A 27,492-nucleotide genomic window follows, 5' to 3' on the forward strand; every position below is an offset into this window, starting at 1 on the left:
ACTTCCGCTTCCGTGGCAAGGGCGGGCTTCCGCCCCGCCCCGGGGAGGGCAGGGCACCCGGACAGCCCCGCAACATGGCGGCGGCGGGGCAGGGCCGCGGGGCGGAGAGCGGCGGCCGGCAGCCCCCGGGCGCCACCGCCCTGTCCCGGGGTGTTGAAGCTGGTTATAAAAGCAAGTTGCGCAACCCCAGGGAGGTTTTAACGCGGCGCGGCCCCCTGCGGCTGTCGAGGAACCCTGTCAGAAGTGGGGGTGCCCCCGCCAGGCACCCCCGGGTCGGGTCCGGCCCTACGGTGGGAAAGCGCCGGCTTCAGGCCACGTCCCCCAGCCCCGACCGTGCTGGTGACACGCAGGGCGCAGAGAGCACAACACACACCCGTGACGAGCCGCCTTTATTCAGCCAGTGGCCGGTTTTAGCGTGAAATAACACACAACAGAAGTGTCCCCAGCTGACACAGCCTTCTCTCACCGTCGCCTGTTTATAAACTATTAGCAGTAAGCTTCTTGCTTGCTTCATTGATTCATAAAAGAAAATCATCCATTTCTTCTCCATTTGCATTAAAATACCCTACCTTTTAATACAAAAAAAATACTAAAAACATTTCATCAAAATAGATAAAGTGTACAAATCGCAGCACTCCTCTCTAGAAAGGAAAAACCACCTTCAGATCCCAGGAAGTTACATCTGTTGATTGGGAAGCGGCCGCCTGGAGGAAGGGGTGAGCTTTGCTGGGGCAGCGTCTTCAAACTGGGTAATGGCGGGGCATTGCCACGCTCCGAGCGGTGTCCCCGTCTGCCACCAGCCCCAGCGGAGCCGCAGGTCCTGGGCTGGCACCAGGCGAGCGGGGCACACTGCGAGGCACTGCAGCCACGAGGAGACGGCGGCAGTCGGGCGCTCGGCGCAGGAGCACGGTTGCCTTTGGCTGGGGAGAGCAGGCACGGGCCTTCCCACCGCGTGAAGCTGGTGCGAGCCGAGGAAGGTGCCTGTGGGCGATGACTTCCAGCAGGCTGGCATTTCAGCTGGTTCTCACTTCCTTGGTTTTTAGCATTCAGAAAGTCATATGCAATTCATCTTCCTATGCCCACTCTCCCCAGCCTGCTCCCTCCTCTTACACCTGAGGAACGGGGTAAGATGCACAAGCGGCAAGGCCACACATATTCTTGCCACGTTCAATAAGGAAGTACCTAAAAAGAGGAAGAGATGTGTATGAGTGAGCGTCCCCTACTCCGTCAGAGTCACCACGACAGATGCTGGCGTAAGGCAACTGCTCGTTACGTGCAAGCTCCTTTCTCCTGCCTGCACAAGGAGCAAACACCTGTGACAGAGCTGTTACCGCCAGTACTTCACCAGACAATGCTATTCCCCGTCCCCCTCATATCTCAAACCAGCAGAGTTAGCACCTGACTCTAAAAAATTCCACTTGCAGCTGGAAATACTTGCAGAGCTGGAGTAAAAACTCATTCCCGGCACAACCCGTTCCTCTCCTGGCACAGAAGAGGCACAGAGCTCTCCTGGCACCAGGAGAGCCAGCGGTATGGCAGCTCTGCAGACACCAGCCGAGCGCCTGGTGACAACGTGCACGTCTACTGACCTAAGGGTCTGCCCTACCCAGTCACCCCAGGGCTGGTTGTAGAGCCACGTCTCCTTTGCTGCCGAGGCTGGGATGATTTCCCCTGCCCCTCCAGAGTAGGAACCAGCTGCGGAACCAGCTTGAGAGCGCAAGGGCCATCTGGGGGCTGCTGAGGGTGGGTGGAAGCCCACGCACACCACTGCCCTCGTACAGGTACAGGGAGACCGTGGTGGGTCTGGCAGCGTTGGGACCTCCTTACCCGTCCATGCCCCAGTGCGGGCCCCAGGAGTTCTTCACAATCCAGTAAGGAGTTCCATTCTCTTCCCCGTACCCCACAGCGAGGACAGCATGGTTCACCTTGTCAGGAGTGTGCTCACACCGTGGGCTGCAAAGAAAAGGGAAAAATAACGCAGATTCGTTACATGAAAAACACAGTCTATAATTAATCGTGGATTAGCCGGCATTCTTGATCGTGCTCCAACTGCAAAAAGAACTAATGGATACTCTGAACTTCCAGTTGTGGAGAGCAGGGAGAGGAGGCAGGAAAAGGAGATGCCGCTCTGTTTTCTCACTCAGGAATTATTACCAGCTGTATCTGAAGTCAGGCTGGTAGGCTACGTGGACCTTCGCTCTGAGCACCTGGCCCAGCCTTTCGTTCAGAGTTAACATCAACATTGTCACACAAGAACGAGCTACAATGAAAAAACTGAGCAGAAGAATGTTTCCAATGAAAACCAGAAGCCCTTAGTACATCCCAGTAATGGTTTGTTCTGCCCCAAAGTTCAGGGGCACTCTTCCGCATTCTGCACAGGGAACAGCGAGTTCTTCAGCCTAAATACACATTTCTTTGTATTTCCTCTGAATTTCCAGCTTTTAAATGGCACTTGATGAAAGTTGCTGCCTGTGGTATAAAACAAGCTAACACAAGGTACAAGCTCCCATCTCTAGAGCACCTAGTTTTAAACATTTCCAAATGGCAGATAACTAAAAGATCAATAATCCCCACAACAGACTTACTTTTCTTGAACCTGTTAAGATTGGTCTGGGGAGCAGAGGCTGAAAACACCGGAGCATCAATTATTCCATAGGCTCTGACTTTAAATCTACCTTAGACTACAAATCTACAGGGTAACTTTACTCGGTGTCTCTTCCTCAAACTGGAATCCTACCACAAAGCATCTTGCCCATCTGCCTGCTTTCACCCTGACACCTGCCTCTTGCTGGCAGTTACCTTTGAGACTACGGTCGTTCTCGCGACAGCAAAGCCGCTCCAAGTCACGGTGCTGCCTGCTACCTTCCCTTGCAGCTCCCGGGGGCAGAGCACTCATGCTTAGACTCTTAGTTTAATTTTCCCTGCAGTTCTACGTGACTGAGGATTCATTACTCTAAAGTATTTTTCTAGTTCTCTCCAAACATGCACTTTTCCCATTTCTTGCCTAATAGAAATCTACCCTGCGGCAGTTAGCTTCCGTAGTCTTTCCAAAATACAACAATCATCCTTTTAAGTTGTTCTTTGCCTTGGCTGTAGAGTTGACGCAACACTTGAGACCTCCTCCTGCGAGGTCACTTCATGTCTCAAACTACTGTTTCATCTCTGCCGCTTTTCTTCCCCGTCCGGCGGCAGAGGCAGGGGAGCACCAAGTAGATGGGCAGGGGGTGCTCGGGCCCTGCCTGCCCTGCAGGGACCCTGCCTGCAAACGTCCCAGCTGCAACACCAGGGCTGTCCCCGCCACCATCCCCAGCTCAGACACACACCTCAGCCCTGGGACGGCCTCCCCTGGCCCTGCGGCACCTCCCCAGCTCACTGATGGCTGAGCTTCCTTCCAAATACAGCCCGGCCCTCAGGCTGGACTGGTTCTGAGCAGTAAATGGGCTGCAAGCACACTGTTCCTCTTCCCTGCGCTGCGCTCTCATCCCCCTGGGAAATCGGTATATCAAGGCTCAGTTTACTCATGCTTTCTATTTTCGGTTTAAAAGAAAATGCAAGAATGCAGTTCAGTGTCCCTGCGCCCAGTGCCGCAAAGCAGGAGAAATGGGGATGGGAGTGATTCCAGCCCTACACCTTCCCCTCACCCCCAGGCTCAGAAACACTCACTTGGAGTAGACGCCTTTTCTGTAGTGCATGAAGTTACCCGTCACCTCAAACGCAAAGCTCACCGGGTTGTGCCTCCCCACAGCTTCTACCATGCCATCCTCGTCGTACTGCAAGAAGAAGAACCCAGGGTCATTTACGTCCCGATTACACTGGGACCAGTCGGGATCGCTGGACCAGCAGCTGGGGCGCAGTGGGGATGGCTGACCCTGGCTTTCTGCTCGCAGACAGGACAACGAGCGCTGTTTGCATTGAAAGATGAGAACCAAGACTTTCTTAGAGCCTGGAGGTGCACCCACCGTGGAAAGCAGGCAGAGACCTCATGCCTGTACTTGCCCACAGCACTTCATCGGTGCCACCTCCAGCACAGGGCGCCAGCGGTGCGCAGGAGAGGAGGAGCGTGCCCACCAGCCCCTCGCTCCGCTCCGCACAGCGCTGCGGAGCCCGGCACACCCCGGGGCACCCCAGCACCTCCCCGGGCAGGCTTGGCACAGCCCTGGCCGTTGGGAAACACAACCCTTGCAGCCTCACCAGGGTGATATTGATAACATCCTTGACAAACGCAATAGCCTTCTCCGGCTGGAACTTGCAGGTGCCGTTCTGTGGGGACAGAAGGAAGCGGTGTCAGAGCCTGCTGGGGACCCTGCTCTGCCGCCGCAGGAACGCGTCCGAGCTGCGCTGGAAGTACCTTGGCCTGGTACGGGTAGGTGTCCTCCCCCATGAGCCCTTTGTTATACAGTATGTATTCAAAGGCTTGGCTTGGCAGGCCCCTGCAAGACAACACAGCCAGCAAGCAGATTAATTCGGAGGGTAACGCCGCAGCTTCTGCGGAGCAAAGCCGTCAGCCCCCCCTGCATCCTACAGACTGCTCCCGCAAAGGGGGAAGGGAAGGACAGTGCGTGTCCCAGGCCCTCTAAAGGCATAAACTCCAGCCTGTGCCTGCAGCATCCTCCCGGTCGGCACTCTGGGCCCAGCCCATCGCGCTGGTTGGGATGGTCCTCCACAGGCACGGGAAATCTCAGGGGTGCCCAGTCCCCGGGGGAGAACGTCACCTCGCCCCCACAGCGCCCGCCGGGCCAGCTCGGCTCTGCAGCCTCGCACACTAAAAGGTGTTTTTTGGTGACCTCTGCCCAGACCGGCCGGGGTCTCCGGTGGCACAGCACAGGTGAGGATGAGGAACCCAAGTCTTCAGCGAGGGGCTGCTTCCTTCCCCAGCCACCTCCAGGGAGCGCATCTCGCAGAAGGGAGCCAAGGGGAGCGCGGTCAGGGCGTGCTCACAGGGAGAGGACTAAGGAGGAGTCACGAGAAAAATAAAAAGCACCCAGAGTGGTTCTGCTCAACGTTCTGAACATTCCTCGGGGACCACTTATCTTACAGGAAACGTAAGATTTCAGAAAGCTTTATTTTCTGCCATCTCTAGCAATGCCAGCAGGAGTTTACCAAAGGGGAAGCCGAGGTTTCTGTGGGTTCCTTAACGCACCATGAGATGCGCGTGACTCGCGAGCAGAGCAACAGATAAAACTCCCCTTGTTTTCCCTGAGCACGTTAAAGCCTAGCACATCGCACCCGTGACTGCGGTATCAGAAGACATTGTAACTAAACAAATATGAGAAGAAAAACTAATAAACAAGAGGAACAACAGAGGTTAGGAAATGCTGGAGATTCAGTGAAACATTCTAACCTCTAGAGAGGGCGAAATTAAAATAAGCAAACCAAACCCAACCCAACCCGTAACTGTTTTCCTTGACACCTCTCAGCCGAGGGGCAACAAAAACCACTCCAAGATCCCGACACTACATCCTGAGGAAGGCTGTCAATCATTTTCTATTCTTTGTTACTTGATATTACTTACCCACTGCAGCCGTGGTTGTTAAAAGCCTGGGCGCAATCAACCAACTGTTGTTCTGCCTACGGAAAAGTGGTCTGAGTCAGCACGTATTCAACACCTGCGTTCAGAACAAGTGAGACAGAACGCAGTGGGCAACCAAAGAGCGCTGGTTTGACCCATGCAGCTGCCTGTTCACCCGCTGCCATCAGGAATCACCCGGCTGAACGGCTCCGCATCCCGAGGAGTGGGACGAGGAAGACGTCGAGCCGGCAGCCCGGGATGCTCGGGCTGCAGAGGCAATTCCTCCTCACGCCTGCCGGGACGCCGTCCCACCTGCCGGAGCGCTGGCTGGGATCTCTTTCAAAGGTCAAGTTTGTTTTTAACACTTACGCCCAGCCCTCAGCTATTCTGGTAAGTTGTGTAAGTGGCTACTGTCTTTCTGGTTCTTCAAGAATATAAACCCTCTGGCAGTTTAGAAATAAACCGTCTCACAACGTGCTGCTTGCAGCAAGCTGTTCCGCAGCAGGGAGCTCGTGCCAGCCGGCAGCGCCAGACACGGCTCCGGCTATCCACGCCTGCTCCCCGCGGCAGGATTCGTCAGCCTCTGGCCCCTCCGGTTTTGTCCTGCTCCAAGAAGGGCTCTGCCCAAGCCCGGGGCAGCGGGACACCGGACCCCGAGAGGGGATGGCGAGAGGCAGAGAGAGCTCCCGGCCACGCTGCCCAGCGCCTCCTGCAGCAGCTCTGCTCGGCTTGCGAAGGGCTGCACGGGCACTGCAGGGCCACGGGTGCTGACAGTACCGCAGCCAGTACAGCCGGACTCGGAACAAGCCACCAGCAGCTGTCCCGGACAGGAGCGGGCCGGCCCTGCTGGCTGCCCCGGCAGGTAACTGGAGGCAGGACTCGCCGTCAGTGCGCAGGAGAGGGAAATCTCTTACCAGAGAGAGGAGCTTTCCCGTGGCAATCGCAATAGCGGACTCCAAACACCCCGTGGTGGAAAAGGTCCAGCAGCTCCCGCAGGGGCCCTGCGTTAGGAACCGGAGAGGGGACAGTCCATAATGTGCCGCGGGGGTCACCAGCCTCCCCGAAACGCCAGGGCCGGGGCCAAAGGGCACACCGGGACCACGGCGCTTCCACTCCCTGCCCACAGCCAGGCTTCACCTCTTGCTTGTCCCCTGCCCCGGCCACCCTCGCCCCAGCCACAGAGGGGGTCCTGGGGGAGCCTGCTTCCCAGTGGGCACCCCGCACTCCTCCTCTGGCACGGGGCCCTGCCTGCAGCGGTTCGCCCCCCTCTCCCCCCTCACCCTCTTGCTGCATCACCGATGACACACGCTCCTCACCTGGTTTTTCACAGGCGTCACAAAATTTCCCTTCTTCCTCCAGTCAACGGAGTCTGGATACGGCCCCGAGCTGCGCAGGAAGTTCCCCTTCGTGGCTGAGCAGTTCTGCAAGCGAGGCAGGAGGGCTGTGGCCAGCCGCCATGCTGGGGGACAGTGGCCCGCAGGCAGCCACCCTCCTCGGGGTGGAGGGAGCAGTGACTACCATGGCCCTCTGCATGCCGGCCACACCAGCCGGGAGACCTGGGCCAGCCCTGGAAGGGCACTGCCAGCCCGCACCCCCCAGGAGCGGTGTCGGAGCTGCTCAGGGAGCTCCTAACTCCCCAAAGAGCCGGGATCAGGCCTTGGGTCTACCCATAAAAATGCAGACCGACCTGCAAAGCTGAAAGCAGAAGTGACGGTTTGGCTAGAGCCCGGGTCAAGAGCCAGAGGTGGCTGAAAGCTGGGAAGGCAGGGGACATGGGGGGTTCACCTCGCTCTTATCCCGGTGGGACAGGGCATGGAGCAAAGTGGGTTTCAGGCAGCACAGGGATGGGGCGCTGACCCGGCGCAGCACGGAGAAGAGACCCCCACGGCTCGGGGACCCCCCGCCATCCCCACACTCCCGTGACTCACCTGGGGCTCCCTCCACAGGTACAACTTTTTAAATTCCGCGAAGGTCAGATCCGAGAACTGGTTCAGGCCCACTAGAAGAAGGAGGAGGAGGAGGGAAGGGGAAGGTTTTGCTGGCTAAGGCTGGGAGTTCCCAGCCAGAGCGGGATGCGGGGCGGGGGGGGGGGGGGAGTAGGGGGGTGGGTGGTCTGGGAAAGAAGCGGCTCCTACTCTGGAAGCTGTGGTTGCCAGCGTTGTGCTCCTCGATCTGCCTCTTGTTGTCCAGGAAGATGCTCAGCCTGCGGGGATACTCTCCGGCATCGTACCGCCGGTTGTTCTGGGGGGGAGGAAAAACTCATCAAACCCACACCCACACCCCCACCCCTCCCGAGGGGTCCCCATCCCATCCCCGAGCTTTACCTGCAACATCCAGGCCTTGAATTGCAGCTCATCTGCCGGGGGGGGGGGGGACGGGGAGGAGTCAGCGACTGGCTCGGCTCGGCTCGGCTCGCCGCCCCGGGCGCTCTCCGAGCGCCCGGGACGGCGAGCCGAACCGAGCCGAGCCCCCCCCCCAACTTTCCCCCCACCCCCCCCCACCCCCTGTACCCCTTTACCTTCCTCGGTGGGTTCCCAAGCGGCGGTGGGCGCCAGGAGCGCGGCCGCAACCAGTAAAGCGCCCCAGTGCATGGCCGCGATGAACTGGGACGAGCCGCCGCCGGGGGTGGGGCAGGGGGTGGGGCAGGGGGGCGGGGCAACCCACGGGCGGCCCCTCCCCATTTTGGGGCCGGTGTGGGCGGGGGAGGGGGTCTTGGGGAGGGGGTCTTGGGGGGGGGGGGGGGGCGCGTACCCGCGGGAGCGGCGTTGCCCCGCCGATAAAAACCATGCCGAGCCCCGGTTCACCCTGAGATAGAATAGATTTATTAGCAAGAGGTAATCAGGAAAACATATATTTTTACAAAAAAAAAAAAAAAAAAAAAAAAAAAGGAAATAATTTTTTTTTTTTTTTTTTTCCTTCCAAACAAGCTGTAAGTTGAAATAGTTTTAGGGCTTTGAAAGAGAATTCTCATACCACGAGGTATTGCTTACAGCAAAAGTGTTCTGGTTGTCAGAGTGGAGCATGCCTGCCACTGTAAAGTTAAACTGTGTTTATATACTGTACAATGTAAAAAATACATGGTAATATTCACAGAATAAGCACTACATTACTATATTCCTGCTAGAAGGTGGTTAGACAGGATTACAGTATATGTAATAAAAACACTCGGTCATCTTTTTCTAACTCTACATCATGTTACTCATAGTGGTCACAAGGTATACGGATCTATAGCATTTCAACAGAAGCTTGTCATGAGCCGTACGCAGCGAGGAGCCAAAGGGACGTTTCCATCTTCCCGACTTGGGAGGGACGGGGGCAGCGGCCGAGGGCCCCCCCGGCGCCAGGCCAGCGCGGGGGGCGGCACACAGAGAGAGGGCAGCTTCGCACGGAGGGATAAGCTTTAATGCGTTCTCTTCCCCCGCCTTACGGAGCTCGCCCAGGGATGTTACTGCCCATAAAGTCCGAGCGAGAGCTGCTCCGCGCCGCCCGAGCGCCCCGGGGGAACGCGGGGGTTCACCTGCCCGACCGCCAGCTCCCTCGAGAAGAACAAATGACAAAAATAACATCATCGAAAAAGAAACCAGGACTCCAGCAAAGTGTCGATGCGTGAAACCTTAAACGATGCGGGAAATCCTACGCAAGGTCTACTGCGGGCTAAGAAGGAGGGGGACGGTTTGCTTGGAGAAGCACAAGGTGGGAGTCACGCCAGGGCGTCCGAGAGAAAGAGGAGCTATATACAGTATGGTATAGCTGTGTACACCAGCGGCCGCCGGCCACTGCTCCGGCCTCAGGAAGGCAGTTTGGGCTCTATTCGCAGAGAAGCTTCGTAAAGGGTTTCTTCGTCCATCACAAACGAGTGGTCCAGCAGGTACTGCGTCACCTGGAACAAGGAGAGCCAAACCGTCAGCGGGGAGGACTCACCTCTGCTGCGGCCAACGATAAATGCCAAAATTAGGAAATGCTAAAGGCCCGAGCAGTGAACAAGTCGCAGAGAAGTGGCTGCAGCTCCTGCCAACCGACACAGGCGTTGCACGCACTTATCTCCTCCTGGGCTGCGCTCCTGCCTCGGCTGCTCTTCTGGTTTTCTTGCTTAGTTTTCTTCTCTGGTACTATTTTATCAGCTACAAAGTTCTCTCCGGTTGAGAACACAAAACCCTGATAATTAAGGCACCACCCAAGTTGGGAAACGACGTTCTTGCTGCAGGAACGCCGCTGACGGGGCAGGACATCTGCTCCAGTGCTAGCAGAAAACCTGCTTGCAATTCCTGCAAGAATTTTCCCCAAGTGCACCTTTGGCCTCGCTAGCAGCACGGCACGTGCAGCTGATGCTGAAGATGGGCACAGCCCGTGCCAGGGCAAGGCGCCGCGCGTGGGGCTCGGAGCCAGCGGGCGCAGGGAGCTGCTGGCAGGAGACCTTCTGCCCGGGAAAGGCCAGCAGCACGGACGGGGCTTCACCCCACCAGCCACAACAGCGTCCGGGAGGTTGTGTGAGACTGTGTCCCCCCTCTGCAGGGACACAGGGCGACACACGGCCATGCACGGCCCCACCTGCGCTACCCTTCCCCGCTGCCCTCGGTGTTGGCTGTTTCAGGCAGGTTTCCCAGAGCAGGGGGCTGCGTTGGCAGACGCTGGAGCAGGAGAGGCGGGAGGAGGCAGCATCACTCGCTGTGCCCCGCTGGGAAAAGGCTGCGGAGCGAGCCTTGCTCCGGCAGTGTGGAGGGCAGGGCTGGGGCCGCCCAGCGCCGCGGAGGCTAAAACCAAAGCCCGTGGCTCCCCGACCTCTGCCAGCCCAGCCAGGGGTCATGGTCCAGAGGGACTGGGGCTGTTCCTGCCACCTCACACGGACACTGGTGTCATCGGAGGGCAGTTTACCCTGGCCCAATGGCCAGCAATGCAGCAGCCGGGCGCTGGGCAGGTTTGGCAGGTGCCTGCGGGGCAGGAGGGTTTGCTGTTTTGGAGAAGAGCAGCGCTGCAGATAGTGGAAACCCCCACAGCAACCAGCCCAGTTCCGGGGTGGCTCTGCAGTGCAGCCGCAGAGGAAGCGCGAGGGCGGCCGAGACCTTTCAGCTCATCACACGTGTGGGGGCCACCGCGAGGCAGACTCTACCCAGCACCAGGCTGCAGGGGAGACTGGGACACGCTCTGCCCCCAGCCTGCAGCCCCAGCCGGGGGAGGGGGTGCTGCCCCACAATTGCTGTTCCTCAGCATCTGCCGGGTGGGCTCTGCCGGTTCTGGGATAACCCAGCTGCTGGGAGCGACCCAGGGGGACGCAGAGTCTGGCCCTGCTCTGTTGCAAGGGAAGGGGGGCACTGACGGAGGGGTGGCCCCGGCGCCGTGTCCCGGCTGTGCGGGCGAGGAGCAGCGCCTGCATTTTACAAACGGGCGGAGCAGCCCCAGCAGCGCTCTGGCCGTCCACACGCCGCACGCCCGGCCAACGGCCGCTGTGTCCATGCACGGCTGCTGTCTGCAGCAATGCCTCCGCCGCAGCGTGCCGGGGGGGCACTGGGGAGCCTGCTGCAGCCGCTGCAGTGCCCTCCGTCCCCTGCCCCGCCGCCGACAGCCACCAGCAAGGCCCAGGCACTGCTCCCAGCGCAGAGGCACCCGCCACGCTCCTGCCGCGGACGCCAGCACAGGGCAAGGGAGCGCAGGGCGCGAGGGCGGCCGTGCCAGGGGCCACAGACACTTGTTACCCATTCCCATGGAAGGGCCGCAGGGATGGGGAAGGTACAGCCTCTCGTTCCACCTGCAGGTAAAACACCGGCTCCGGCTGAGTTCTGGAGCTGCTCTCCCGCACGACGGGGACATCCACAGCAAGACCCACGCTCTCACAGCGTGCAGGTCTTCGCTTTGGCTGACATTTGCCCAAAAGCGGCTCCCAGCGGAGGTTGGCTCCATGCCCAGAACCCACCCGTGCCCCGGGAGCCTGTCCAGGCTGCTCCCTGCCTCACTGCCCAACCGCGGCCACACGCCAGCCCCAGCTCGGCAAGACCGTGCCGGGCTGCTGCCCGCCATGCCCACGATGGCAGTGGCTTGTAGCAAGAACCAGAGCGAAAGGGAAGAAGCGGCAGCGAAGCTGGGGACCAAGAGGGTCAGCGCTGGCTTGTTCTGGGCAAAGCCTGGAGGGCGGGCGGGAGCCGGATCCTGTTGCCCTGCCGGCAGCGCTGCGTGGGCGAGGGGCTCGTTACGGGCTGCACGGCGGGGCACACGCGTGCCCAGAGGAGCAGGGAGGTCGCTACCCACCTCCCCTGCCCGTCCCCCCCCGTTACGCCTTGCCTGACGCAAGCCCCCACACCCGCACTGGTCCTGCTGGCATTTTCAGTGTTACATTTCTTACAGGAGCATCCCGTCTTCCCCGAAGGAGCTGCCAGAAATTGAAGGGGCTTAGACCCGGCAGCTGGAGTGGGAGACGAGGAGAGCGAGCGCGTGGCTCTCCGGACAAAGGCCGTACCTTAGGCTGGTGCTCAATCTTGTAGGAGGTTTGCTGGAACTGGCGGATCTCTCTGATGATATGTGAAATCTGTCCGGAGATAAAACACAGGAGCGTTTCCAGCACTGCCACCCCCACGGGCACCGCGTCCCCGCACCTGGGAGGGCGACAGGCGGCCGGCGGAGCACACCCCGTCCCCACCTTTCAACCAGAGCACGGTGCAAAGGGCTTTCTTCTTTCTTCCGGCGCCATCCCTCACCAGGGACAACGCTGGCTGCCCGCAGGCGTGCAGGGGGACACGCGTGGCCGCCTGGTGCTGTGCGGACGGCAGCCGGCTGGGGGGCTGCACGGGGCGGGCACAGACCAGGCCAGCACCGCAGCACCGAGCCACACTGCTTCAACCCGGCCCCGCACGCCCACCGCAGCGCGGCCGGGAGACTCACCATCCTCATTTTGGAGAAGTTCACCAGGCCGTCCTCCGTGTAATTCGGGGTCCCCTCCTCGATGAACGCCAGGTCGGTCAGGTACATTCCCAGGTAGGGGACACACGGAGGGTCACAACTTTGGGAGCAAACCAGAAATAAATAAAGAAAACTGCCTTACTCCGGGGCTTTGGAGTGGGAGGAGGGTCGGACTCCAGTTAGCAGAACCTGAAGGATTCTCTCTAATATACAGAGCCCCCAGAAGGAAGCCTCTCCCGGGAGGGCTGCTGCTCTCGTGGACCTCACCCCGTAGCCGCCGTCCCTGCGGGCAGGGCAGGAGGTGCACGAGCCCGGCCATGCCCCGCACGAAGCCGCAGGCTGCAGGAGGTGACTCCGGGGCAGCTTTGGCAGAGAGTTGGAAACACCTTTTAAAGGTTCCCCCGGGCCGGCCTCGGGCCCCGCAGCCAGCAAGACCCCGCCGAGAGCTGGGGACAGTGCGGGTGCTGGGATCGCCCCCCCCTTCACCACCCCCCCCGGCCCCGGCCCCCAGGCAGGATCCCTGTGTGCTGCCGATGACCACAGCCCGGGGGTCTGTGGGCACCGGGAGGCACAAGCCCCCTCCAGGGCAGCTCGGCACCCGCTCCCCCCGCACCCACGGCACCGGGCTCCTCGACTGCGCGACCAAGCAACAGCAATTTGGGAACACCAAGCAACAACGATTTGGGAACGATAGGCAACGACGGTTTGGGAACACCAGGCAATGACGGATTGGGGAACCCGCGCGCTGGCAGAGAATCCCGATGCCGTGTCCGGGAGGACGTGGGGCTGGCGGCCGCTGCGGCACTGCCCGCTCTCGGCTGAAGAGAGCCCTCACTCGCAGCCACCCCCTGTGCTGCCAGAAAGGTCCCGGCTGGCTGCAGTGACACGCGCTGCCTGGTGGGAAACCACAGCTAAAGCTGGCACACTTCGGGGTTTAAACTATCAGCCTGGCAGGAGGCGGGGGGGAAGTTTCTGGGTGCCTGGCAGTGATTTGCCTCTTTACAATCCCTTTTATTCACATTTTTCCACACCGCTGCTCAAAGGAGCGGCTCATTACTCGGGATCGCTTTGTGAGCCACTGCCTGGTGCCCGCTGCACAAGATGCACCTTAGTGCGGGCTCCGAAATCATCTTGTGAGCAACGCCGCAGCCCGCAGCGCGAGAGCCGGGGTGGGATGCAGGCTCCCTGCCACTGGGGGGGCCTGTCCGGCCGTCAGCAGCCCCCTCGCAGCAGCAGCCGCAGGAGCAGCAGCATCGGTCACTCACTTTTTCAGTGCCTCCCTCAGGTTCTTGAACCTGCCCTCCGACGACACCAGCTTTTGCAGCTTATCGATCAGAGCCTTCGTCTGCAAGAAACCCAAAGCGTCGCTTGGAGAAGGCCCCAGAAGGAACCCCCATCCCCGCGGCCAGGCGGGGTGAAGCCTGTGGAGCCACAGGGTGGTTCCCATCCCGCACATCCCCCCCTCTGGCTGCTCGACACCTTCGCAGGTACAAATTCTGCCCTGGCCGTCACCTGGCTCCTGGTGGCGTCCAGAGGAGCCGAGCAAGCACGTGAAAGTAAAGCTCCTCCAACACATAATGAAGACAGGCTATGCGCTTGTTTCCTTCCCCCTTCCCCGCCTCCCACCTTCGCCAGAGCCTGTTTTAATTTACAGATTTGTCACTTTGCAGGAAAAAAGACCATGTTCCATGTTCCGAGGAGCCCACGCAGCGGTTTGGCTCGGCAGCCCCTGGCCTCCATCAGACTCTGCACCGGGCAGGTCCGAGCTATTTCTGTACCACGGAGCTCAGCACAAGAATTCGTTTTGCTCAGCCATAATTGGTCTGAGAAGCCCAGAAAACCAGGGTAAAGAAGTGTCTGTGTGTGCGCGCGTGTGCGCAGCTACGGTGACTCTTTAGAGAAGGTTCCTCTAGCTGCGCATCTGAGCCGCAGGACGACCAAACCCGACAGCGGGGCAGGGGGTGAGCTGCTCACACACCGCCTCCCTCCTGGGGGAGACCCACAAAAACCTTACTCCGCTTTCTAACTGTTTTTTCAATGCCTGTGCCTCCTGTCACCCCAAAACCATCACACCCGGCCCGTGACATCCTGCCCTGCCCGCCCGCAGCGCGTCCCCCCCGCGCCCCTACCTGCTTGGAGACCTTGAGCCAGGTTTTCTTCAGGCGGAAGATGGCACTGCGGTTGAGGGAGGAGGTGATCTCCAGCACCGCGTTGTAGTTGTGCAGGCACCTGCAGATGTCCGCCACCGCCACCCACTTCTCGATGGCGCTCACCCGCGCGTTGATCTCCTCGTTCCGGAGGATCTCCGACGCTATCAAGTTACTGACCTTCGGGGAGACACCGGTCCCAGCCCACGTGTTAGGACGGCTCTGGACAACAGCTACGCGCCCTCCAGCCTCACAGCGTTTTTTAAAAAGATTTCCCTTCACTGCAGCAGCCCCAGCAGGAGCAACTGCACCGGGAGATGCTCCACCTGACACCGGGACCTGTCTCCCCGTCCCCCGCAGCGGCTGCACTTACATCATTGAAGTGTTTTGTGTTCTTCATGATGTAAGGAGTCCTTTCGTTCTTCTCGAGCTTCATCCAGCCTTGCCCGAAGAACTCTCTGCAAATGACAACATTCAGGTCAACATTTATTTCCCATTCTTCGTGGGACACCCAAGCCCTGCAAGCTCCACCGCACCCGCACGGGACAGAGACACCAGGGCCTCTGCCCCCCACACTGCCGGAAAGGGACCACACGGATGGGCTTGACAGTGCGATGGATGTGGGAGGCTCCCCCCAAGCTGGTCACCCCGGGGACACCAGCAGATGAACCACAGGGTCAGGCCTCAAATCCGGGCTTGAGTTGAGCCCAGCGCGGGCTACCCGCGAAGCTGGCGGCAGCTGGGAAGGGTTTGCACCATCTGGGCTTAGCCCAGGCCAGGCTGGACGCAGGGCAGCGGGTGGCCACAGAGCCCCGGGCCACCAGAAGAGCCCGTCCTCACTCGTGGGCATCACTCACTCATACGGGATCTTCTTGAAGACGAGGTGGTCCAGCAGCGTCAGCTGTTCTGCTATTTCCAGGGCCGAGTGATTTTCAAAAGGTTCGGCTTTAACTCCCTCGGCCTGAGTGACAAAGGCAACGGTGAGGGCTCATTAGTTAAGACCGCAGTAAGAGCTTCCACATTTCCTGCACACAAAATCAAAGCCAAAGCCGGACTCCCAAGCCAAAGGCTCTTCCCCATCAGAGCTGGCGTGTGCGGTGCCGCGCTGGTCCAACGGTCCAGAGGCACCGCATCCCGCATCCCGCCAGTGCTGAGAAGTGCCAGCCTCACACAGCCCTGCAAACCCCATGGTTTTAATTACGTTATCATCCCAGCAGACGTACAGACACAAAATTAACTCGTCTCCTCTATTTAAGTAATTAGGTGTCAGCTACGGAACGGATCCCCCCACGTCGGCTTCTGCAACCGCTGCCTTTTTGCTCTACGTGTGTTTAATTAATAAAGCACCAGGGGACCCCAGCCGGAGCCGTGCTGCTGAGCCACTGCCCCGTGCCCAGCTGCCCCTGCCCGGCCGCGGCACTGCTCCGCCAGCGCCCCCGGGGCTGGCAGCTCCTGGCCCTGCTGCTGTCGGGACGGCTCTTCCAAGGGATGCCCAGAAAAGCAGGAGAACGGGGACAGTCCCCGTCCCTGCTGCCTGGCTCTGGCCGAGTGGCGTTTGCAGTGGGGGACTCGGGGTGCCCCGTGCTTGAAGCCAGCGGGGCTGATGGCGAGAGCCTCGGCCCCAGACCTGCACGGAGTGTGCACGGACTTCGCTGTTCAGCCCAAACACAGCCCGAACTCAGGGTTTTCCCAGCAGGGAACGGTCTAAAATCCTGCCACAGCATCCCTGCTCCTGGAAAGGAGCGGCAGCATCCCTCCTGTCCGGGTCCCGGGAGAGGGGATGGAGCAGCTCCCAGCATGGGGGGCGCGCGGGAAAGAGAGGCCATGCTGGCACCACGCCGGGATGGAACAGCACGACCGGGAACCGCAGGCGGCTCCGGGGACTGAGCTGTGAGGGCCGAGGGCGAAGCACAGAGCGCACAGGGCGGTGGGAGCAGGGTGGGTGCAGGTGCCCTGCGCTGCCTCCAGTCTGGCCAGTTACTGCCACAGGCAGCCTGGACCCTCCTCGCTGCCCCCCCAGCACCGCCTGGAAGCAAACAGCAAATCACAGAATGGTTCGGGTTGGAAGGGACCGTAAAGCCCCCCCAGTGGCACCCCCTGCCCTGGGCAGGGACACCTCCCACCAGCCCAGGTTGCTCCAAGCCCCGTCCAACCTGGCCTTGAACCCCTCCAGGGATGGGGCAGCCCCAGCTTCTCTGGGCAGCCTGGGCCAGGGGCTCACCGCCCCCACGGCCAAGAATTTCTTCCCAATATCCCATCTCGGTCTCCCCTCTTCCAGTTTAAACCCGTTCCCCCTCGTCCCATGGCTCCCCTCCCTGCTCCAGAGTCCCTCCCCAGCTTTCCTGCAGGATGGCATGGCCCTGTCCCCGTTCTCCTCAGGGATGCCGCACTGCAACAGGAGCTGCCATTGCGGTGTCCCCTGGCCAGAGCCAGCGGTGCTCGGGGACAGAGGTGCACGGGGCCAGCACTGTGGGGTGCCTGGGGGTGCACGACGTGCAGGCAATGCCGTGGGACGGCTGAGCCCCCTGCTCTGGGGTGCTGCTTCGCCCCGGGAAGAGGCATCGCCTCCCTCCAGCACCTTCTGCAAAGCAGGAGTTTGGCGAAGCAGAGCGGCTCCAGCCCCCCCAGGGTGAGCCGGCCCCAGGAAACCGCCCCCCCGGGCCAGAACTACTTATCAGCCTGTTGCAAAATCCCTCCTGGCTGTGGGAAGGGGGTTGCGAAAGCGGCTCTTGTGGAGCAAACACCAGCTGGGCTTCCTCAAGGGCCCACGGAGAGGCTATGGGAGGGGGGGGGGGGGTCGCACACTGTGGGGTGCAGGCTGCCGGGGGCGGGGTGTGTGTGTGCAAACTGGGAGGTGGGTGCACACTGGGGGGTGCAGGCTGCAGGGGTTTGGGGGGGTGCACACTGGGGCCACCCTGCCAGAGCACGGGGTGCTGCTGACAGCAAACCCTGGGTGGGCAAGCGGCACGGGTGGCACTCAGCGACACCGGTGCCGAGCGGGAGGGCACGGAGCACCCTGGAGGACACCCCCGCCTAGGGGTCAGCACAACGCATAACCCCAGCTCACGAGGAGGGGGCCGGGAAACCCACAACCCCCATCACCCCATAAGCCAGGGCTCCCCGTGTCCCTCTGACCGCAGGCCGCTGCTGCTCCGATCGAGGGGCAGAGCAAAACCCTCCGGTTTCGTTTGTCTTCTTCAGGGGAAGCTGGCAGCACCCTCGGTTACGGACACAAGCTTAAAAAACGCCAAGAGGCCCCAGCCCCTCCAAAGCCGGCCAGCAGAGCAGGGGACAGAGCCGCTGTTGTTTCAGGTGCACCCGGCCAATTTAAAGTGGCTCCCGGTTCTTTCTGGGAGCAGACTTTGTGGTTTTTTAAACGCAGGAAGGTGGCAAACGCACTGCAGCCACCCTGACGGTTTTAAATCCACCGCGGGTTCCCAGGGGAGCCACGCTGACACCAGCTGGGCCAGCGCCCGGCACCCGGAACCAGCACGTGGTGGCACTGGCGCAGGGTTGGGGACACAGAGGACACGGTGGGAACGCCCGGGGTTTTCCTGTGTCTCTTGGGCAGGCGCTGGCAGAGGCATCTCCATGCCCGCTCGGGCCATCCTGCCACGGTGCAGGAGGGCGAAGCAGCCGGCGGGGCTGGGTTAGCGCTGCCTCTGCCCGTAACAGATCCAGCTGTGCTCACAGCTGGCCCCGTCACGGGAAAACCTTCCCCTGCTTTGTGGCCCCGACAGGGCTTGGAGAACTGCTCTCCGCTGAGCCGGTTGCACCGGAGCGTGGGAATCTTTAACTGTTCCCCCACCGCCACGCCGAGCTACCAGGCAGAGGGGCGAAGGGAAAGGGTATTTACCATCTGCACGACCTCCTCCAGGGTTATCTGATTGTCTCCGGGATCCTCCTGCGTCAAGGTCCTACGGCACGAAAAGACAGCATTACTTTAGCTGGGAGAGCAGCAGCGCTGCACCCTGCGGTCGGGCTGCAGCACGACTCCGTGGGTTTTCGGATTAAACACTCGGCGTGCGTGAGGACACTTCTGTCCCATCTCCTGCTTTAAAGAGAAAAAAGCCCTTAACCGAGGCCACGGCTGGCCCCGCACGTGGGGACGAGGGTGGGGGTCGCACCTCGCCCATGGCCCCCGACCAGGTCCCGATGTGCCCCGGGCCCCGCCGGCGGGCACAGCCCCTGCTGGACACCCTGCACCGCATCCATCCCACAGGGCAGCGGGAAGCAGTGCCGGGAGCCCGGCCCAGGGTGCAGGGAAAGCAGCCTCCCACCCGCGGCTCCGCACCTGATGATGTTGGCGGCTGCTTTCCTCTCCTGGGTCAGGAGCTCGGGATCGTGGATAACCTCCTCCAGAAAGCCGATCACCCTGAACTTCAGCTCCTCGTTGCTTTCGAAGTCCTGCCAAAGCCGGCACAGTCAGGGTGTTAATGTGCTGTAACGCGAGTAACTCCGGTTCCCAGCAGCTCCGCTCCCTGCCCGTTTGAACCCGGCCCAGCCCGATGGCCCTGCGGTGAATTCAGCTGCCTCTGGCCCACGAAATCCCAGCCTGCAGCGCCCAGCAAACGGGAACTGGCTGGGAAGTCACCGGGCTCCTTCTGTACCATTGAACTGGCATCACCCGGCCCGGGAGAGGCGCAGGGGTTTCCCAGTGCCAACCAGTATGGCACCGCTCCCAGTGCTCCCGGCAACCGGTGGCAGAGGGAAAGTGGCAGCAGGGAAAGCCACGCGGTCTCCTGACCCGGCCCCCAGCCTCAAGCCCCCTCCAAGGAGCCAAACCCAGCTACTGCATTCCCACCGAGCCCGGCTGGGGGATGACTGCGGCCCCCGGCTCCCTCCCTTCACACACCGAATACGCCAACACCGCAACCCACGCCTGCCCCCCCGCCGTGCACCAGGGGCTCCCAGCTCCCCCGCTTCACACTCTTCATCTCCTCCCCACGTCCACTCATTTGCTTAATTAAAAAAGAAGTGCCAAATTGCCTTTCCAGCTGGAGCCTGGCTGAGCCACCCGGCACGCAGCCCAGTTCGCGCTGGCAGGGAGGGAGGGCTCCTGCCGCACCGACCCCCCCCCGGCCCCCAACACCCACCTGCGAGTGTTTGGAGACCCAGTGCCGCAGCACGTTGAGGACCCGGTTGGTGGCCGCTCTCCGGATCACAAACTCCTTGTCTCCATTCCGCTGGTCCGTCGGGAAGCCTGAAACTGCCAGTGATCCATTAGTGCAGCTACAGCTCCGCTGGGAATCGCTCGCAGGTATTTTCAGGACTGCTGGAAGGAGCAGCCCCATCTTCCCAAGCATCCCTAAGCTGCCTCTTGGCGGGGGCTGCCCCCAGCCGAGGGCAACCCAGCCCAGTACAGCAGAAAGGGCACCCCAAAAACGCATCCCCGCGCTCTCGGCGGCCCGGGGTGGGGTACCTGCGCTGGCGAGGGACATCCTGCGGTACTTCTCCTTGGTGGGGGTCCCCTCGTTGGCTCCCGCCGTGGCGATGGCGAAGGCGGAGGCGGCAGACAGGGCGCTGCGGGTGCTGTCGAGCTCCCGGCAGGACGTCATGACCACGCCGTTGTTGTAAGAAAACAACGAGAAATCTGTGGGGGAGAAGAAAGCCAACACCACTCCAGGCCACCGCCGCAGCCGGGTCCCCTCCCCCAGCCCCGGACACCCCTCGCCAGCCCCCCGGCGCACAGGCCGCTCTCCCCGGGCCGGGGCAGGATGGGAACGGGGCTCATGGAGGAGGTGGGTGCAGATGGCCAATGTGGGGCTGCTCCCCACGGAGAGCTGGATTCCACCCCGCCGGCGCTGGGGCAAAGGAGATGGGCAGCTTTGGATGCCACCATGCGCAAGAATTTATCCAGCACAGCTTTAGCAGGAATTCAACCTGCTACAGAGAGCGGGACGACAGCTACGGGGGAGACTCGAGCAGATAAATCAGTGCTCGATGCCAGTCCAGGCTCACGTCTCCAGCAGCGTAACTCACTCCTAAAGCACCACACCAGCCCCGGGAGCGGAGGAAAGGAGTGAGAAGAGCCGGTAAGACGCGCAGACCTGCTCTGCGATACGGGCCAGAGAGCCCGGCATTTCCCTCTCCCCTTGCAGGAAAATAAGGGGCGAACTCCTGCTCCTTCTCACACCTGCTTTAGCTTCACGCCCGCGCCCTGAGCGGCTCTGCACGGCCAGGTCCCGGGGCAGCAGCCGGCCCTGCGTAACCCCCAGGGGGACAGGTATCGGCTCACTTGTTACCTGATGAATTTTTGCATTTGATGGACTTTGGAGTTGTCGGAGATTTTGTTGGGGAAGTTTCAGCTTCTGCTTCATCGCTCTGGTTGGGATCTGTGTCTGACTCTTCCCTGACCGATACCTCTGAGCCTGGAGGAACAGGGAACCCCGTTACCATCACCACGGGACACGTGCACGTTGCAGCCATATTTTAGCTCTTCCAGATTTTCCTAAAGTCTGAATCATTCCAGCTGGGCACACAGCAACCAACAAGAGAGGTACAGAGCCCTGTGATTCCTCTGGGGTTTTTTGGTGTGGTTTTTTTTTTTTTTTTTTGTTATTACGCCTTACTCAGCTTTCAGGCAGCACAGAATCCACGGGAGCAGGAGCTCTCCGTGCTGTGCGTGGGACACATACGGCCAGCTCGGAGGCTCTGCCCGGGGCTGGCGACAGCGAGCAGGACCGCGGGTGAGCTCCAGCCCCTGCACCCCGTGCACCGTGCTGGGGTGGGATGCGGCACCTCCCTCGCAGGGGGCAGGGGATGGGGAATCACGCGGTGAAGGGCTGTGGGCTGGGCTGGGGCAGCCTGTCCCACCGCCTCCGGCTGGGCTGTGCTCTGCCCTCGCCCGCAGCCCACAGACCGGCTTCGCCCCTCCGAGCCCCTGCTCGGCACCAGGGCGCACAAGGGGCTCAGGCCACCCGCAGCGACAGAGGGATGCTCAAGGGGACAATGACCTGTGGCCTTTGCGGTGCCTCACTCGCCCGGCTTCGGCTCTCTTCCCCCAGTACCCCATTGCTGAGCCTCCTGGAGGCCACACCACAGCAGCCACTGCATCGCCAACAGCACCGCCACCGCCGCCGCCGCCACCGCCACTGGTCTCCCCAGCACTTGGGGGTCGCTGTGTGCGTGTTCATGGGGCAGGGGCTCCCCGCGCCCACCCCTCGCCAGCACGCAGCCGGGTCCCTGCCCCAGCCCGGGGCTGGGCTGCTGCAAAGCCCCCAGGCACGGTGTGCGCAATCCCCCTCCCCGTCCCTGCACCCCCCTGCAGAGCACCCACCAAAATCGGCCCCCTCTCTGCCCACCCGGCTGCAAACCCACAGCGACTTACTTTGCTTGCTCGGCAGCGGCTCCTCCTGCTTTTCTGCGGCTGCTTCTCCTTCGTCAGGGATTTTATTGGGGTAGTTACTGGACACGTACAGTTTGTTGATGTCCAGGGTGGTCTTACTGAAGGGAGCCATGGAGGAGTACATGCTTGCATAGCCGTTGGAGGAGCAGCTCAGAGCAGCCAGGTCCAGCGCCTTCCCTCCCGTGATGATGGGGATGTTGAGGGAGAGCTTCCTCCGCCGGCTGGGGGACGAGGACTTGGTGATGGAGAGGGGGGGAGGCGAGGAGAACTTGCGGTTGGCCCTGGGGGACTTGGGGGGCTCGCCGTACAGCAGCTTGTTGTTCTGGCTGTTTGCAAACAGCAGCTCCAGGGACCTTGGCGGAGAGACAGGGAAAGCCTGAACTTGACCCTGCTCTGCCTGAGAGTTCCTGGAGATCCCCGGCGGCAGCTCCAGCAGTGCTGGGTCTCCGGAGCGCCCCAGCGAGAGCCCCCACCGCCCCGCTCCCACCGCTCAGCCCTCCCAGCAGCAGGGACACCCGCAGCGCTCCGGTTTATCTGCTGCCCCGATTCGCGGGTGTCACAACTCACGGGGACCAGGTGGAATGGCCCTGGGGCGGCACCGGGGCCGGGCAGCTCTGGGGAGCAGAGGAGTGACTCGGGAGGAAGAGGGGACGGAGGAGGGATGCCGCAGACCCCCCCGTGAACCCCGCGGTCCCTGAGGGGCAGGACAGGTCACGGGCACCGGCACCGCAGCGATGCTGCGCGCAGCCTCACCGTGCGGGGATGGCACTGATCGGCTTCTTGTAGATGGTGATGAGCTTGTCGAGGACGACCAGGGCGGTGGTGAAGACGCGGTACGAGTGCAGGAACGTGTTCAGAAAGTCAATGCTCAGGAACCGCAGGTCCGTCAGCCTCTCCAGGAGCCGTTCCACGCTTGCATAGCGGATCTGCAGGACCTTGCAGGAATTCATCGTTTTACTGAACCTAATGTCAACATCATCACAATACAAGCTGGCATCAGACCTGCAGAGAAACAAGATATCTGTGGTTCCAGCCTGGAACGAAACCAAGAGCCGCTTCACGCGAGCGGCTTCCCCTGAGACGTGCGGGGACCACGGAAAGCAGTTCGGGTCCTCGGCAGCGAAGGAGCCTCGTTGGAACGGGGCGTCCCCACGTCAAAGGCAGGCAGGAACACCTCCAGGGGAAAGCTAGGAATCCGCACCCCAGCCCGGGCGGAACCATTGCACAGCGCTCAACAGGCAGAGGTTTGCGCAAAACACAGGGAACGACTGTCCCTGAGGGACATCCGTCAACCAAGACCCTTCCCACAGCGGTGCGGGCGGTTGATGTGGCGGGGACACCCCTGTGCTGCCCCATCCCACCGGCTGTGCGTGTCCCCCACATGTCCCTCCTCGGGCTGGGGCAGCCCCAGCACCCGCAGACCCCGCAGCCCCCTGCACCCCTCTCTCCGGGGCTTTCACGCCCCCCTTTTACTATTTTTTTTCTGAGCTCTCCCCTTTGACCTTCCCACCTCTCCCAGCACAGTCCCAGACAAACACCCTCTCCCAGCTAATTACTGCTCCTAATCACTATTCGGGAACAGAGCAGTTCCCCGCCGGGCTGCCGGGGCTTTGGGCAGGGTTTGGCACCGGCGGGAGCTGTGCCGTGGGGCCGGGCAGAGCCCCGCGCCCTCCGCAGCACCCGGCCGCGGCAGCACTCACTTGATCATCTGGGGGACGGTGACCTTGGAGTTCTCCTCGAAGGCGTTCATCATGAGGCCGTTGCAGCGGATGTTGTCCACGCACTGGAAGAGACCCGGGGGGGAGACGGGAGAAGGTGGCGGCGGCGAGGGCGGCCCCGCTGCCCACCCGGCTCGGACGCACCGTAAGAGAGCCTGAGCTCGGCCTCGGCCAGGCAAGACACAGCCCTTGCCGGCTGCATCCACCACGCGTGATGGGAGACCGCGGCCGGGAGCGCGCAGCGGGGAAGGGCAAGAGCTTCTGCCTGAAAACAGGAGCTTTGCGACCACGGTCCTGCATCCCTGTGCGGGGGAAGCCTCACCCAGAGCTGCTCCCAGCTCTCCCGCTACGGGCCCGGCGCGGGCTCAGGGTGCGCTGGCAGACACAAAGGCATTGCCAGAACTGCCAGAAACCCCCCTCACCCTGTACCGCCATAATTAAACTCCCCCCCCGCCCACGCTGCTGGAGGGTTGCAGCGAGCAGCAGAGCGGCACCGGTCCCTTCCCGGCTTTGCTGGGCAGGAGCGGGGCTGCAGACCCCCGCGCGGGCAGGGCTGGCCCCGGCGGGCAGCGGGAGCGGGTGCCGCTGCCTGACTGCGGCCAGGAACCCCCACCTCTGGCAAGGGGACACAAGGACATGGTACCCAGCGGTGGCCAGGAGGCAAACCCTGTTGAACCGATAACTTTCTCTCTTCCTCCCACCTGGGGACAGAGACCTTCAACTCCATTTGCATAAAGCAAATGAAGAGCAGGTGCAATTTGCTAACACGGGCATGAGCCAGAGGGGATATCCAAACCACACATCTCCACGGGCAGGGAGAGCACTGACGGGGCAACCCCGCTGCGCCCGTGTCACCTTCCCACCCCACCTCTTCCTCTCCAAGAAAAGCTTTTGGCGATGGCCGGGCTCTCGGCGCGCCCCAGCTCCAAGACACCCTCCGCGTGGACCCGCTCTCCCCGGGTGCCCAGGGCTGGTGGTCCTCCCGTGCTGTTCGTACCAGCCCCACGCAGTCCGACCTCAGCCCGCGGCAGGTCCCGAGCACCCCGATGGTGCCAGACCAAGCGGGGCACCGCAGGCCCAGCCCGCGGGCAGGCAGCAGAGCCGCAGCCGCACAGCAAACGCCAAATGTTCATTCCGGGTGCCCAAAGCCATCGCCGCAGCCTGGCTGGGGGAATCCCGCGGGGGCCGCTCGGCGCCGGGACTCTGCGCCCCAACATCTCCTCCCTGCCGGGTCTGTCCTACCTGGCTGATGTCGCTGGTCCACGCAGCCTTCTCCTGCCGGGACGAGGCCACGAGGATAACCGTAAAGGACGAGGAATCTTTTGGCTCCACCACGATTTTGAAGTCAAGATGGTCGATGTCTTGCCCCGATGCTTTTGCTTTGGAATAGAAAAAAACCCACACACAGTGACTGTGAGAAGATCTCCCCACCCCTTCTCCCCTGGCAGAAGTTTCTTCAAGGTTTTAAGGAGCTTGTTGCATTTTGCGGGCTGTCTGCGGCGAGGACGGGCCAGGTTTGCTCGGCAAAGGCTCTGGGTTAGCAAAGTAAAGCCTGCACAGCAGGAGGGTGGCACGGCCACGTGCCGGGGGAGAGCCCGGCTGCCCCGCGTGGGCTGGAAACTCCTCAGGAGCACAAGAGAAAGGAGCCCGTGGTTTTTCACAAGTCTGCAGTTAAGCAGCCACGGCCGAGGACACCCAGCATCTTCGCCTTTTTCCCGTTGCTCGCGCCCAGCCGTGACCGACGCTGCCTGCCGCAGGAAGCTCAGGCTGGCATCAACACGCATCTGCTTGGTTCGCACTAAATAATTTACTTCATTAAATCCAGCCAGTAGATCATGACTTTCTCCAATCTACTCAGCATCTGAATTTGCTCCAACTTTGCTGTGCTTGTTTTTACGCCGCACGGAGGGACGGCGGGAATGTCAGGACTCCGCATCCGTGACAGGGGCCGCGGGCAGCGCTGGCCGTGCTGCCATCGGTCCCCAGCCACGACACACGGCAGCTGCCTCCAGCCGGGGGGGGGCATCGCCAGGGGTTGGCAGCAACCTCCTGCCAAGGGTCTGGCGTTAAGCGCAGCCGCCAGCGGGACCCGCACCCCCGGCCCCTCCCTGGAGCCCTGGCCACGGCTCTGCCCTCCCCGCAATGGGGGCACCGCGCTGCCAGCCCTGGAACCCCCCAGCGGGAGCTGGGCTGCCGTGCGGTGACCTCAGCGCAGGGGCTCCTGGAGCAGCCGCAACTTCGCTTTCTGAGATGCCCCCGTGTACGCTGCAGCCGCCGGGAGATGCACGAGACACCCCCAACCCCGCACCCGCGGCCAGGGGCTGAGCAGGGCCCTGGCCGTGCCCCGAGGGGACTCTGCCGCCATGGGGCACCTACCGTCCTCGTCGGTGCTCTCCTGCTCCTCCACCAGCGTGCAGTCGATGAGGGAGATCACGCCGTTCTGCAGGGGCGGGAGTCGGGGCTCAGCGGCAGGACCCCCCTCCGGGAGGCTGGGGGCTGCCCCGGTCCCCCGCCCCACATCGCAGCCCACCGCCCCGGGGTCGGGGACGGGGCGATGCAGGCGAGGGGTTCGGCACGGCTGCGTGCGGCCCGCGGCCAGCGCAGCGTCTGCTTTCACTGGGAAAAAAGCAGTTACCGACTGCTGGGACGTCGCGGTTCTCCTTGTATAACCCGTCAACTAATCTGTTTATAAATTATTTAATATGAGCTTTAAATTAAATTTTCCAAAAGTCTGTTGTTGTAATTATCAACTCTTTGCCGTGGACTGCAATTTTTCAAACTGATAATTTAATGCCAGTAATGAACAATTTCTGTAAGATTCTTGCTCAATTAACTGCCAAACTTCCACCAACAAAAGCGTGCGCCTTGGGAGCGGCCAGGAGGAGACTGCGAGCGTTATGTACAAACCTAGGCTATAATTTAAGTTTCTCACTGAATGGATTGTCAAGGTTTCTGCCGCAAATCAGGATACCTTCTTTTATCGAGAACGTGCAATTTCTCCTCTTTGCCCGTGACTCAGAGCTCTGCACATCACTGACAAGGTGTCTGGACCACGCGGAATAAATCCCACCGACCGCCTGCTCCCAGCCTGGCCCCCCCGGGAGGCTGCTGCCAGGGGAGGGCGAGGTGGTCCCTGGACCCCCGGTGTCACCCAGAGAGCCCAGCCAGCTCGGGCTGCCGCGGTGCCAGCCTCTGCCCCTCCCCGTGCAGGACCCCGTGCTCTCGCACCCCGGGAAGCGGCACCAGCTCCAGGCCCAGCAGCCGCCGGACCCTTTGCCGGGGGCTGCCGAGCCCCCCCTGCCCTCCGCACCTTGGTGAGATGCAGCTTCCCTCCAGAGCCCCGGGTGCAGATGATGAGGTGCTTGGAGAAGAGGAAGCACTGCCGCTCGCCCTCCTTCCTCAGCGAGAGGGAGCCCAGCCGCCCCCGCGTGATCTTCCCTTTCTCCGACATGGGCACCTGGATGAGGGACCCTACGGAGGGGAGAGACCCGTCCCTGGCACCGGCGTCGGGGGCAGCTTTGCAGGGCACGGTCCCCGGGAGCGGGGCAGTGGCGAGCGTGTCCCCAGGCGTGGCAGGGCTGGGACCGGGACTGGGACTGGCCCCGTGAGCCCAGACAGCGGGCGGGCGCTGGCCACGGCCCCCAGCCCACCCTTGCACCCACAGCACACGGGTGCCCCGCCGGGACCCAACGTGCCCAGGAGGTGAGGACGCGTCCCGCTGCTTCCCTGGCAGCAGGAAATCAACAACGGCTAAAAGCACGTTCTGCTCCGTGCGGCAGCGAAAGGCAGCGCCGGGACTGTCTGCAGGTGCAGCGCTTTGGAGCAGAGAAAACCCAGAAACGGGTTCTATTGTCAAACGTCACGGCTCGCCGCGGCTGCGGG

The 27,492-nt window shown here is 61.7% G+C and overlaps 2 protein-coding genes across 3 annotated transcripts in view; both read right to left on the reverse strand.

The window, feature by feature from the left end:
* Positions 1 to 372: 372 nt before the first annotated feature.
* On the reverse strand, positions 373 to 8,153 carry CTSH (cathepsin H). The gene is made up of 12 exons (XM_063346970.1): positions 8,028 to 8,153; positions 7,834 to 7,865; positions 7,645 to 7,750; positions 7,438 to 7,508; positions 6,826 to 6,930; positions 6,424 to 6,510; positions 5,513 to 5,568; positions 4,349 to 4,430; positions 4,192 to 4,260; positions 3,664 to 3,770; positions 1,828 to 1,953; positions 373 to 1,182 (listed from the first exon to the last, which is right to left on the reverse strand). Exons 1-12 carry the CDS (start codon positions 8,098 to 8,100, stop codon positions 1,107 to 1,109), a joined length of 990 nt encoding a protein of 329 aa, XP_063203040.1. The 5' UTR covers positions 8,101 to 8,153; the 3' UTR covers positions 373 to 1,106.
* Positions 8,154 to 8,422: 269 nt separating this feature from the next.
* RASGRF1 (Ras protein specific guanine nucleotide releasing factor 1) overlaps positions 8,423 to 27,492 on the reverse strand; it is a 41,482-nt gene continuing 22,412 nt past the window's right edge. Inside the window, exons 10-27 of one of the 2 annotated variants that reach the window (XM_063346104.1) lie at positions 26,921 to 27,081; positions 25,987 to 26,050; positions 24,853 to 24,989; positions 23,593 to 23,675; positions 22,646 to 22,855; positions 21,875 to 22,245; positions 20,790 to 20,915; positions 19,967 to 20,137; positions 19,641 to 19,753; positions 18,839 to 18,951; positions 18,401 to 18,461; positions 15,402 to 15,505; positions 14,918 to 15,002; positions 14,527 to 14,724; positions 13,663 to 13,742; positions 12,380 to 12,497; positions 11,958 to 12,026; positions 8,423 to 9,389 (exon numbers count right to left, since the gene is read on the reverse strand). In XM_063346104.1, the coding sequence (XP_063202174.1) occupies positions 9,297 to 9,389; positions 11,958 to 12,026; positions 12,380 to 12,497; positions 13,663 to 13,742; positions 14,527 to 14,724; positions 14,918 to 15,002; positions 15,402 to 15,505; positions 18,401 to 18,461; positions 18,839 to 18,951; positions 19,641 to 19,753; positions 19,967 to 20,137; positions 20,790 to 20,915; positions 21,875 to 22,245; positions 22,646 to 22,855; positions 23,593 to 23,675; positions 24,853 to 24,989; positions 25,987 to 26,050; positions 26,921 to 27,081 (2,357 nt within the window). In that variant the 3' untranslated portion in view covers positions 8,423 to 9,296. Of the gene's footprint in view, positions 9,390 to 11,957; positions 12,027 to 12,379; positions 12,498 to 13,662; positions 13,743 to 14,526; positions 14,725 to 14,917; positions 15,003 to 15,401; positions 15,506 to 18,400; positions 18,462 to 18,838; positions 18,952 to 19,640; positions 19,754 to 19,966; positions 20,138 to 20,789; positions 20,916 to 21,874; positions 22,246 to 22,645; positions 22,895 to 23,592; positions 23,676 to 24,852; positions 24,990 to 25,986; positions 26,051 to 26,920; positions 27,082 to 27,492 lie in introns of both variants that reach the window. The other variant, XM_063346103.1, reaches the window with a different exon arrangement.

This window comes from Chroicocephalus ridibundus, chromosome 9 (genome assembly GCF_963924245.1).
Source record: "Chroicocephalus ridibundus chromosome 9, bChrRid1.1, whole genome shotgun sequence".
Classification (NCBI taxonomy): domain Eukaryota; kingdom Metazoa; phylum Chordata; class Aves; order Charadriiformes; family Laridae; genus Chroicocephalus; species Chroicocephalus ridibundus.

Coding starts and splice junctions, on each gene's coding strand:
- CTSH (XM_063346970.1), bottom strand. CDS start 8,100: ATGCACTGGGGCGCTTTACTGGTTGCGGCCGCGCTCCTGGCGCCCACC. Junction 7,866..8,027: donor TTGGGAACCCACCGAGGAAG/GTAAAGGGGTAC, acceptor CCCCCCCGGCAG/ATGAGCTGCAATTCAAGGCC. Junction 4,261..4,348: donor CCTACCCGTACCAGGCCAAG/GTACTTCCAGCG, acceptor CTGTCCCCACAG/AACGGCACCTGCAAGTTCCA.